We start from the raw sequence: 13008 nt of genomic DNA on the forward strand, positions 1-13008 counted from the left end.
CAGCTTCCCACATGGAGCACAAGGAGCACACCACGGCTTTGAGCGCTCCTGCCATGACTTATCCCTTTAAATTAAATCTTTTAAGTCAATTACTCTAGGGCCCTTCTTTACTGATCCTCGTTACTGTGGAGTATACAAACTGTAAGCCACAAAAAGACCTTAAACTATAAGCGATTAATGTAGTAAATACCTTACCCACTACTTACCAGTGATTCCTTTTCCTTGTAGCCTCTCCTGCTGCAGTACGCTCTGAAGATTTAAGAAGTTAGATAGCAGGGAAAAAATGCAAAGAGCACCTCGTCCCCTACACACCAAATTCCCGCTTTGCATCAAATTCCGAATACCCACTTTGGCTGTGTCCCACTCAGGGTGTGCTCAATCTCCTGCTCCTGTGCAGACACACTGTAGCGTGATTCTAGATATTCCCTTTCTTCAATAGAGCTGACTAGGCTCACCACTAGTTAAGCTTCAAATAGTAATTAACCCCTATTCAGGCCCTAATCAGGCTTCAGGTGATTGACAGTTAACTGTCGCACAGTCAGCTGAGTCAGCTACCTTACCAACCTTTTAACTAGACTACTGAACTTACAAAAATTAAAGAGAAAGACTTACCAGTTCAATTCCTACTTTGCACCAAATTCCGAATACCCACTCTGGCTGTGCCCCACTCAGGATGTGCTCACTCGCCTGTTCCTGCGCAAGCACACTGACTAAAGAAGTTCAAATGTTCCAGCAGAACACAGTGTACATGAGGGCCAGGCAATTTAAACCTGGGTACAGCTCTTTCTTTTGTTACCTGTTAGATGGTAAATGGTAAAACAGAGGCAGGCTGCTAGCCTGGAGCCCTGCTCCTCTTCTGAGACTAAACAGCGACTGAAGATTGAACCCAAAAGCTGTACAATTAAAGCAATTCAAACAGCTCAAGTCTCGGTCCTGTGATAGGGTGGTTTTGGGCCAAGTTAATCAGCCAACAAGGCCCCATTGTTAAAATTCATTGTGTTTTGAGCAGGTAACTGTAGAACCATTAGCACAACATTGGAGATGAGGAGTCCCAATAGCTCTGCCTTTGCCCAGTGCTGGCTGGTGCAGATGCCTCACCTACCAGCCCTTTGTGTTAGCTTGGCTGGAATGTTTATACAACCCAAGAAGTGTTACATTCCAGGAATTTAATGAGTTAGCCTTTGTCCATTTTTAAACTGCTCAGAAACTTCTAGAACTACCATCATGTGGTCTGATGTTGCCATTTTAGTCCAGACATTTGTCCATTTCAAAAAAACAAGTTTATAAAGTGAACAGGATGATATATTACATATTTTTCTTCCTGTCTTCTGATCGTGACACTCAGAAAATCAGAATTACGGCTGGTTTTAGTCAAGGTTGAGTTGGGCACTTGCAAATAGTTTAACGTTCACTGAATGGTTAATCCGAAGCTGGTTGTACATGTACATGCATATCTATAAGCCTTGGATAATAAGGCCCTTATGATGTACATGTATCACATTAATGATATAAAATACTTCCATTCCTGTGTGCTGCCTAAAGAAAGAGCCAAACACAATAGGGAATAATTAAGTTTTGCATGAGCGGTGTTTATTGATTATATAAAGCTTATCATAGAACATGGTTGTGAAGTTATTCACAACAATTCCTGCCTAGGTGAGTTATTGATCAAACCATATTCAAACCGAAAAAATAATTTCTCAATGACATAATGTCAATAAAGCTTAAATCTATGCTTTACAATTACTTTAAATATCAGTTTTTATTATTTGTTGAGCTTGTTACACTGAGTGTAAATGTATTGTACATAATGCAAAATTGATTATGCAGAAAAAGGGTACATTCACAAAGTGCAGTTTTTGTGATCAGAAACAGTAAAAGATCCAGAATCATTTTAACTTATCTTAAATTACAAGAAAATGAACATCTCGGTCACATTGGCAAGACAAAAACATTTTGGAAAGTTACAGAAAAGCAATTTTTTAAAAATTTCACTGAAGGTCTAATGCCATTAAGCCCATCAGGTTATATAGTTATGTTGATATCATTCAATATAGCTCACCTCAGTACAGTACACACTTTAACATGCAATACCATTCTTTGCCATAATTCAATAGTCATCTTAAAGTGCTTTAATTGCCCATTTCTCCTAGAAATACATTGTTTGGTGCTAATTAGGATATGTGACAGTTTCTTATGAAGACAGTGCCCTTTTAAAAAATACTATACTGCAGAACCTGCCACACTACCCACCCGAAAACATGTGTGAAGGGAGATTAGAAGAGTTTAAGCTTTGTAATTTAGAAAGAAAGCAGTTAAGGGAGTGCCTTATCAAAATATTTTATGTTAAATGGTACATCAAGAGAGGAGGACCAGATGGAATTTCCTAAATGGAAATTGATGAAGCTAAATATAAAGCGATATCAGGAGGCTTTCTTTGTTCAAAAATGCTTTTGGAATAAGCATATCAGAATCAAAAATATTGGATTTGTTCAAAATATGGATCAGCAATTCAGGGTACTAGAAGATGAATTATGATGATTGAATAGGCCTTCTCTCAGCCCTAGCACTTTTTAAAAACATTTTGCTAAAATTGCTTCCTGCCTTTATTTTCATCACAGTACACCATCGAAAAACCTTTACACTAAACATACTACCAGATGACATTACAATAGAAAGAAAACCCTGTTAAAGAACTGTCTTTATCTAACATGTTACAATTTAAACCAATGCCTCAAATGAAATGAAGACAGTTATTAGGTTTCAAATAAATTATTGACGTTGTTCAAAATGCAATTGGATGCTAGGATGGGAGAGGGAATACAGATGGCTTCAGGTGATTGATTCATTGGCCACTTGTGATTTAAGTTCTCACATGTAACCTCTGTGTAATTCCCGTAGATTATTCTGTATGTATCGCCATAATAGGTCAGGGTTATGCTATGCTCTTGGGACATTCTTTCCCATGACACTCTATGCAAATTAATTAGATCACAGGCAAAGTCTGTTCATTGTTGTCTAACAATCTCAGGAACATTGAAACTGCTAAAAAAAATTGCATCGTAAAATATCATGGAATGGAGATAATAAACCAACTTTATTGTTGTGATACCACTAAGGCCCCTTCATATATTTGGTCCAGTAACATCCTGCAGACTGTATGTTATCCTATGAATGGCAGGTTGCTTAACGCAATCATTTTGCAGTTCCCTGTCAGAATCGATTTCACTAAAAGTCATTGGCTATTTGCTTCAATTCAACTACTATTGTTTAAAATAAACTGTCTAAAATAAACTGACCAATGCAGTCTGTAGGTGAATGTAAAATAATGAGAAAAGAAGGACAGAAAGCTTGAATTTCCTTTAGCATCGACTGGTTATTGATCACATCATGTTCACACAAAAAACCTTAATTAATTGAGGCCACAAAGTCGATAAAATACCCCGCCATTTTCTTTTTCACCAAACATTTTGAGACAATACATAATTATGGTCCGATTAATCTAGATAAGTCATTTTGATTTGGAATAAGATTTCACCTATTTCTTCAATTTAGCATGATAGTGTTTAGCATAAGACAACCCTCTTTGCAACTGTCATGAAGTATATTTACTATTTAAAGGGTTAATTATAATGGGACCAAAAGAATCATTGGCACAGGGTTGGCGTTGTATTTTGGAACTAGCTAAACCTTGGCTTTACCTGAATATCAAAATAACACTTATTTTTAAGATTCATTTCTATCTTGAATGATATTTAGAAATCATATCCTGTACTCCTTCAAAAATCTGATTCCTTTTCATCTTCTCTCTCCCTGGTTCTGTGCCTAGGTTGCTGTCTAGAGCTGGTCAGTGAGAATGAAATCTATTTGAGTCATGCTCCAATAATTTACTAAAAATTCCCCTAGTCCCTAACAGTAGATTACCTTCATCTGCTATATCCAAGATTGGGCTGGATTTCTGTGAAAGAGATGGGAAGCATGAGTTGGGAAAGTTCCCAACTAGAGAAACAGATGTCTGGCCATCTGTTCTGCTGGCTTTGTTGATGGCCTCATTATGAATGCTTGACGGAGCTTCAAGAATGGCTAATTCACTCAGCCCTGTAGGCAATGTTGACACAGCTTGCCAGAGATGATAGCATTGATTGGTTAGCATATTTATTACCCTGTAATAACATGATCATTCTTTGAAAAAATTTTTTTTCAATGCCCATGTGTATATTTACACACAATTAAGAGATGTGAAGTGGATAAAAGCTTTTTGTCATTGAATGGCTGTGATTGATTGAGAGCGTTATTAGAACATAAAAGGAGAAATATATTTCAAAGGGAATATTGAATGATTGCTTTTTTTTTGGGTTCCCAACTCAAAGCTAATGCCCGCCCCGATGGCTCACACTTCCTCTGAGGTATCATGAATTAGGTATACTAACAGAGTGGGCCCAGCTCAATCAAAATTGTGGGGGAGGTGGGGGTGGACAGGGCGGCAGGAGGTGGAGTCAAAATTCCCAGTCCTTCAATGGAGTTGGCAAGGGTGGGAGAGCTGCATGCGGGCTGGCTATCTGCAACCTTATCTTGTGCTGGCAAAAATTGCCAGGACCAGGAACAGGCAGGAATCCCAGTCTTGGGAGCCACCGGACTCAGCCCAACTCCATGAAAATCCAGACCTCTAGTTGAGATTGTAACTTCTTTATTAATGGAGCTGCTGGGGAGACCCCATTGAGACACAGAACACCATTATGCTGTACCAGCAGTCCACCTGGTACCCAGCCCTCATGAATAAGTGATTGCATGTTGCTACATTCTTAAAGAGATCTTATTTAACCATCTTCCATTTGCCACATAATCTGGGAATTATCACATTTTACACATTCAAAGCATGCAAACATCAGGACTGTGCTTTCACAAAGTAGAAACATGTAATTGTTTGATATGCTTTTTTGCTAACTTTGTAAGAGACACACAAAGCAAGTTAGCGGACTGCATCTCTCACTCATTCTTCAAAAAATCAAGGAGGTAACTCCTGTTGATCTTTAAAATATATCCTTACTGAAGAAATACATTGGTGTTTTAAAATGAAGCCTGTGTATGCTGAGCTCTTAATATTTTATAAAGGAAGTGATAAAGTTGCTTTTATTTCATGCAACAATTTTTTTGTCATTGAACAGCTGAAAAAAAAAGTTTCTCGTTTGCTTAGAGCAGATGTTGCAGTTACTTAAAAGCAACACATTGGCAAAAAATTGACACAACAATAGCTGCACCGTGTAACAAATTACAGAACAATCTCCCTTGTGCAAAAATATAAAAGGTTAAGTAGGCTGTCTCTATATCCTGTCAACATCTGCTCTCCTGTGGACTCTGATGCTCAATGAAGTCTTCAAGATTGAACTAAACTTCTTCCAAATCAAGGATTTCATTGTCAAGTAAACCTTCTCAATCAAGCACAGAATACTCTGAAAAAGACGAGAGGAACAGGGGGAAATTGTAGCATTAGTAAAACTAGAGGAATGACTTTGTGCATTTAATCTAACTACAAGATGTTTAGTGCACCATTTAGTGTATATGATTGTCATGTTACATACTTTTCACAGCGTTCACTGATCCTTTCAACATTGACTCTTCTAAATAGTAACTCATAGGTCTGAATCCTGGCATCTGGGTGTGCCCGAGGTTGACACGGCCAGAAGCAGATGTAAAACCCGCTCCTGGCCGAGATCACACTGTGAATTCAATCTTACAGTCTGTGTGTATGCCAACTGGCACTGAAGCCTGCCCTGCCAAGGCTGGGATGTCAGCACGAGTGGCCTCAGTGCCTTGCAGGGTACGATGTGCCACATTGACACGGCCTGCCTGATGCCCAGGTGGTCGGGGGGTGGGGTGGGTGGAATCACGAAAGGACCTTTAGGGAGACGGAGCAATAATGAGGCTTTCTACCTTTCCCTGTCAGGAGAAGAGCAATCATAACACGCAGAACAGGTGGAGGACTGCCAAATCTGTGCATCCTCACAAAGCACAAAATGCACTGGAGGTGCACTGGAGCTGAATGCTACCGGCCAGCTCACTCCATCAGTCGCAGTGAGGTGGGGTTCACAGATGAAGGTAAGAGTGCAGGTGACAGATGTGTGTGTGTGGATGGTACTGGAAATATAACAGGCTCCTCTCATCAGAAACTGAACTATGGTAGCCAGAGAGTCCACTGAAGCTTCAATGCAGATGCTGCCATGCAGCAGGTCTCCACTGCCTCCTGAGCCCACCTAGCATGCATAGTGACTTTGATGATTGAATGTACTGACCTTTTCCCTTCCTCCCACAGAGGCACCATCTGCAGGAGCCACCAGCAACCCCGAGGACCCCCCATTGATCTCAAAGGAAGACATCACACCTACACCAGTATCACACTGTCTCTCTGAACCAGGCACCGGCGCAGATACTCACACATTGGTGGGCATTAATTCATTGGCCCTGCAGGTAATGCACAGTGGTGTGGGCACATCACACTCTCATGAGGAGCTGGCAGATGCTGAGAGGTCCCAGGGGACGGACAGTGGGAGCACAGCTGGAGGCCAGGACACTGCTGTGCCTGAGGCAAATGACAAGACTCTGGATTCGTCCATCAGCTGGCAGATGCTGGATGTCCAGATGCGCAGGGAGCGCTGGAAGATATCCATGAGTGACTGTGTGCCATGGTCTCCATCATGGAGGACTCCATGCAGAGCATGATTTCTGCATTGACCCTTAACACTGAGTGAACTGCCTCCTCCATGGAGAGAGTGGCAGACCTCATGATCTCAGGAGCTCACTGCCAGTGAGACAGATTGATGAGGCACCAAGTCTCTCTGCTGGGTGCCCTCTATCAATGGTGAGCAGGAAAGTGCAAACACACTTCACGCTGGTGGACGAGCTGCCTGTCATCTGTGTGCGTTCCTCTCAGGGTGCTCCAGACAAGGGCACCAGCTCCTCCGCCCCTCTGCCAGTGTCCACGGCATCTGATGATGCCTCAACATGGGGCTGGACACACCCTCCCAGGCGGAGCCTGCTCAGGCTCCAGTGGCCAGAGGATGACTGCCAAGGTCACCAGGGTCACCAGGACAGCAGAGTCAGCAGGCTGCTTCCAAAGCCACTGCAACACTCAGAGGAACCTTCCAGGGAAGATGAAGATCTGAGATGCTGAAAGGCAGGCTTGACAATCGAACAAGATGCAAAGAAACTCTGGGACAACTCTGTACTCACACAGCAATGAAATGGTAATGACAGGGAAAGTGCTGCTGCTCTGGGACCTTTCATCCCGCCCCTGGACGAAGAAATGATGAAAATGTGATATCCGCCCACCCCTTTTACCCGAGTGATGAGCTAAAATTCACACGGGCAACGTAAAATGGCGGTCAATAGGCTTTTTAATGACCTTAATTGGCCCTTTAATTGTTGGTGGATGTGGCTCCGATTCATGTGCGCTGGCCGACCTCAACATTGCAGAGAGATAAAAACAAAAACTGCGGATGCTGGAAGTTCAAAATAGAAACAGAATTACCTGGAAAAACTTAGCAGGTCTGGCAGCATTGGCGGAGAAGAAAAGAGTTGACGTTTCGAGTCCTCATGACCCTTCAGCAGGACTGAGTGAATCTAAGGAGAGGTGTGAAATATAGGCTGGTTTAAGGTTGGGTGGGGGGAGGGGGTGGGCAGGGGGAGAGAAGTGGAGGTGGGTGGTGTGGTTGTAGGGACAAGCAAGCAGTGATAGGAGCAGATCATCAAAAGATGTCACAGACAAAAGAACTAAAGAACACAGAGGTGTTGAAGTTGGTGATATTATCCAAATGAATGTGCTAATTAAGAATGGATGGTAGGGCACTCAACGTACAGCTCTAGTGGGGGTGGGGGGGGTATTAAAGATTTAAAAATAATGGAAATAGGTGGGAAAAGAAAAATCTATATAAATTATTGGAAAAAACAAAAGGAAGGGGGAAGAAACAGAAAGGGGGTGGGGATGGAGGAGGGAGGTCAAGATCTAAAGTTGTTGAATTCAATATTCAGTCCGGAAGGCTGTAAAGTGCCTAGTCGGAAGATAAGGTGCTGTTCCTCCAGTTTGCGTTGGGCTTCACTGGAACAATGCAGCAAGCCAAGGACAGACACGTGGGCAAGAGAGCAGGGTGGAGTGTTAAAATGGCAAGCAACAGGGAGGCTTCGGTCATTCTTGCGGCATTTTGCAAAGAGGGCGCCCAGTTTACGTTTGGTCTCTCCATTTTAGAGGAGACCGCATTGGGAGCAATGAATGCAGTAGACTAAGTTGGGGGAAATGCAAGTGAAATGCTGCTTCACTTGAAAGGAGTGTTTGGGCCCTTGGACGGTGAGGAGAGAGGAAGTGAAGAGGCAGGTGTTACATCTTTTGCGTGGGCATGGGGAGGTGCCATAGGTGGGGTTGAGGAGTAGGGGGTAATGGAGGAGTGGACCAGGGTGTCACGGAGGGAACGATCCATACGGAATACCGCAGGGGGGGTGAAGGGAAGATGTGTTTGGTGGTGGCATCATGCTGGAGTTGGCGGAAATGGTGGAGGATGATCCTTTGAATGCGGAGGCTGGTGGGGTGATAAGTGCGGACAAGGGGGACCCTATCATGTTTCTGGGAGGGAGGAGAAGGCGTGAGGGCGGATGGGTAGGAGATGGGCTGGACACGTTTGAGGGCCCTGTTGATGACCGTGGGTGGAAAACCTTGGTTAAGGAAGAAGGAGGACATGTCAGAGGAACTGTTTTTGAAGGTAGCATCATCGGAACAGATGCGATGGAGGCAAAGGAACTTGAGAGAATGGGATGGAGTCCTTACAGGAAGCGGGGTGTGAGGAGCTGTAGTCGAGGTAGCTGTGGGAGTCAGTAGGCTTGTAATGGATATTGGTGGACAGTCTATCACCAGAGATTGAGACAGAGAGGTCAAGGAAGGGAAGGGAAGTGTCAGAGATGGACCACGTGAAAATGATGGAGGGGTGAAGATTGGAAGCAAAATTAATAAATTTTTCCAAGTCCCGACGAGAGCATGAAGCAGCACCGAAGTAATCATCGATGTACCGGAGGAAGAGTTGTAGAAGGGGGCTGGAGTAGGACTGGAACAAGGAATGTTCCACATACCCCATAAAGAGACAGGCACAGCTGGGGCCCATGCGGGTACCCATAGCCACACCTTTTATTGGGAGGAAGTGAGAGGGGTTGAAGGAGAAATTGTTCAGTGTGAGAACAAGTTCAGCCAGACGGAGGAGAGTAGTGGTGGACGGGGATTGTTCGGGCCTCTGTTCGAGGAAGAAGCTAAGGGCCCTCAGACCATCCTGGTGGGGGATGGAGGTGTAGAGGGATTGGACATCCATGGTGAACAGGAAGCAGTTGGGGCCAGGGAACTGGAAATTGTTGATGTGACGTAAGGTATTAGAGGAATCATGGATGTAGGTGGGAAGGGACTGGACAAGGGGAGAGAGAAGGGAGTCAAGATAACGAGAAATAAGTTCCGTGGGGCAGGAGCAAGCTGACACGATCAGGGACAGTTCTGTTTGTGGATTTTGGGTAGGAGGTAGAAGCGGGCCGTCCGAGGTTGGGCGACTATTGTGGGAGGAAGATCTCCAGAGGAGATGAGGTCAGTGACAGTCCTGGAAACAATGGCTTGATGTTCAGTGGTGGTGTCATGGTCCAGGGAGAGGTAGGAGGAAGTGTCTGCGAGTTGGTGCTCAGCCTCCGCGAGGTAGAGGTCAGTGCGCCAGACAACAACAGCACCACCCTTATCAGTGGGTTTGATGACAATGTTGGGGTTGGACCTGAGAGAATGGAGTGCAGTAAGTTCAGAGAGAGACAGATTAGAATGGGTGAGAGGAGCAGAGAAATTGAGACGACTAATGTCGCGCCAATAGTTCTCAATGAAAAGATCAAGAGACGGTAAGAATCCACTGGGAGGGGTCCAAGTGGAGGGAGAATATTGGAGGTGGGTAAAAGGATCCGTTGAATGGGGAGAGGACTGCTGCCCAAAAAAGTGAGCCCGGAGACGAAGACGGCGGAAGAAGAGTTCAGCATCATGCCGAGCCCGAAATTCATTGAGATGAGGGCGTAAGGGTATGAAACTAAGTCCTTTACTGAGCACTGAACGTTCAGCGTCGGAGAGGGGAAGGTCAGGGGGTATAGTGAATACATGGCTGGGGCTGGGATTGGAAGATGGGGATGGAGGGACAGGCAGGGGTGGAGGGTCCTGGATGGGTATTGGTGTCGATGAGTTGTTGGAGCTTGCGTTCCTTAGCACTTGAGAGAAAGAGAAAAAGTTTCTTGTTGAGGCGTCAGATGAGGCGAAGAATAAAATGGAACTGGGGGCACACACAGCTTTGAAAAAGGGTACGGCGGTGCTGCTGGAGGGAGAGTTCGAGTATGTTCATATGGCGGCGCATGGCACTGAGTGTGGATCTCAGAATGTGACAGGAACAGCAGTCCAAGAAATGTTTTATGTCCCGGAGATACCTGTAATCCTGGGTGGGTTCGAAACAAGAGGGATGGAATATCAGTTGAAATCCACGTGGGGTAAGTCGGAGACGGAGACAGCCACTGAGAAAGGAGATATGGCTGTGAAAGCGGGGTTTAGTAAACACCTTGTCAAACACCAAGAGAGAAATGGAAAGCAATGAAGGTGAACAAGGCAAAAGAGAGATATGAAAATCTTGTCGCAGAGACGAACGAAACTTCTTCAAGGTAGGTATTTCTTGAAGAGCAGTGGCAGTCAATTAAACAAAGAGATAAAAACAAAAAACTGCGGATGCTAGAAATTCAAACCAAAAACAGAATTACCTGGAAAAACTCAGCAGGTCTGGCAGCATCGGCGGAGAAGAAAAGAGTTGACGTTTCGAGTCCTCATGACCCTTCAGCAGAACTGAGTGAATCTAAGGAGAGGGGTGAAATATAAGCTGGTTTAAGGTGGGGGGGGTGGTGGAGGGGGTCTTGGTTGGGGGGAGAGAAGTGGAGGGGGGTGGTGTGGTTGTAGGGACAAGCAAGCAATGATAGGAGCAGATAATCAAAAGATGTCACAGACAAAAGAACAAAAGAACACAGAGGTGTTGAAATTGGTGATATTATCCAAACAAATGTGCTAATTAAGAATGGATGGAAGGGCACTCAACGTATAGCTCTAGTGGGGGTGGGGGGCATAAAAGATTTAAAAATAATGGAAATAGGTGGGAAAAGAAAAATCTATATAAATTATTGGCAAAAACAAAAGGAAGGGGGAAGAAACAGAAAGGGGGTGGGGATGGAGGAAGGAGGTCAAGATCTAAAGTTGTTGAATTCAATATTCAGTCCAGAAGGCTTATTCTTCGTCTCATCCAACTCCTCAACAAGAAACTTTTTCTCTTTCTCTCAAGTGCTAAGGAACGCAAGCTCCAACAACTCATCGACACCAACACCCATCTAGGACCCTCCACCCCTGCCTGTCCCTCCGTCCCCACCCTTTCTTCCAATCCCAACCCCAGCCGTGTATTCACTATACCCCCTGACCTTCCCCTCTCCGACGCTGAACGTTCAGTGCTCAGCAAAGGATTTAGTTTCATACCCTTACGCCCTCATCTCAATGAATTTCGGGCTCGGCACGATGCTGAACTCTTCTTCCGCCGTCATCGTCTCCGGGCTCACTTCTTTGGGCAGGAGTCCTCTCCCCGTTCAACGGATCCTTTTACCCACCTCCAATATTCTCCCTCCACCTGGACCCCTCCCTCTGGATTCTTATCTTCTCTTGATCGTTTCATTGAGAACTGTCGGCGTGACTTTAGTCGTCCCAATTTCTCTGCTCCTCTCACCCATTCTAATCTGTCTCTCTCTGAACGTACTGCACTCCGTTCTCTCAGGTCCAACCCCAACATTGTCATCAAACACGCTGATAAGGGTGGTGCTGTTGTTGTCTGGCGCACTGACCTCTACCTCGTGGAGGCTGAGCGCCAACTCGCAGACACTTCCTCCTACCTCTCCCTGGACCATGACCCCACCACTGAACATCAAGCCATTGTTTCCAGGACTGTCACTGACCTCATCTCCTCTGGAGATCTTCCTCCCACAGCTTCCAACCTGATAGTCGCCCAACCTCGGATGGCCCGCTTCTATCTCCTACCCAAAATCCACAAACAGAACTGTCCCGGTAGATCGATTGTGTCAGCTTGCTCCTGCCCCACGGAACTCATTTCTCGTTATCTTGACTCCCTTCTCTCTCCCCTTGTCCAGTCCCTTCCCACCTACATCTGTGATTCCTCTGACACCTTACGTCACATCAACAATTTCCAGTTCCCTGGCCCCAACCGCTTCCACTTCACCATGGATGTCCAATCCCTCTACACCTCCATCCCCCACCAGGATGGTCTGAGGGCCCTTAGCTTCTTCCTCGAACAGAGGCCCGAACAATCCCCGTCCACCACTACTCTCCTCCGTCTGGCTGAACTTGTTCTCACACTGAACAATTTCTCCTTCAACTCCTCTCACTTCCTCCAAATAAAAGGTGTGGCTATGGGTACCCGCATGGGCCCCAGCTATGCCTGTCTCTTTATCGGGTATGTGGAACATTCCTTGTTCCAGTCCTACTCCGGCCCCCTTCCACAACTCTTTCTCCAGTACATCGATGAATACTTCAGTGCTGCTTCATGCTCCCGTCGGGACTTGGAAAAATTTATTAATTTTGTTTCCAATCTCCACCCCTCCATCATTTTCACGTGGTCCATCTCTGACACTTCCCTTCCCTTCCTTGACCTCTCTGTCTCAAGCTCTGGTGATAGACTGTCCACCAATATCCATTACAAGCCTACCGACTCCCACAGATACCTTGACTACAGCTCCTCACACCCCGCTTCCTGTAAGGACTCCATCCCATTCTCTCAGTTCCTTCGCCTCCGTCGCATCTGTTCTGATGATGCTACCTTCAAAAACAGTTCCTCTGACATGTCCTCCTTCTTCCTTAACCGAGGTTTTCCGCCCACGGTCATTGACAGGGCCCTCAAACGTGTCCAGCCCATCTCCTGCCCA

At 45.2% G+C, this 13008-nt stretch overlaps 1 protein-coding gene across 1 annotated transcript in view; it reads right to left on the minus strand.

Moving 5' to 3' along the window:
- Positions 1 to 1643: 1643 nt before the first annotated feature.
- The window catches only part of LOC121286000 (nitric oxide synthase, brain-like), a 99775-nt gene continuing 88410 nt past the window's right edge, over positions 1644 to 13008 (minus strand). Inside the window, 1 exon segment of the mRNA XM_041203016.1 lies at positions 1644 to 5450. Coding sequence (XP_041058950.1) covers positions 5435 to 5450 — 16 coding nt within the window. The 3' untranslated portion in view covers positions 1644 to 5434.

Source organism: Carcharodon carcharias, chromosome 13 (assembly GCF_017639515.1).
Source record: "Carcharodon carcharias isolate sCarCar2 chromosome 13, sCarCar2.pri, whole genome shotgun sequence".
Classification (NCBI taxonomy): domain Eukaryota; kingdom Metazoa; phylum Chordata; class Chondrichthyes; order Lamniformes; family Lamnidae; genus Carcharodon; species Carcharodon carcharias.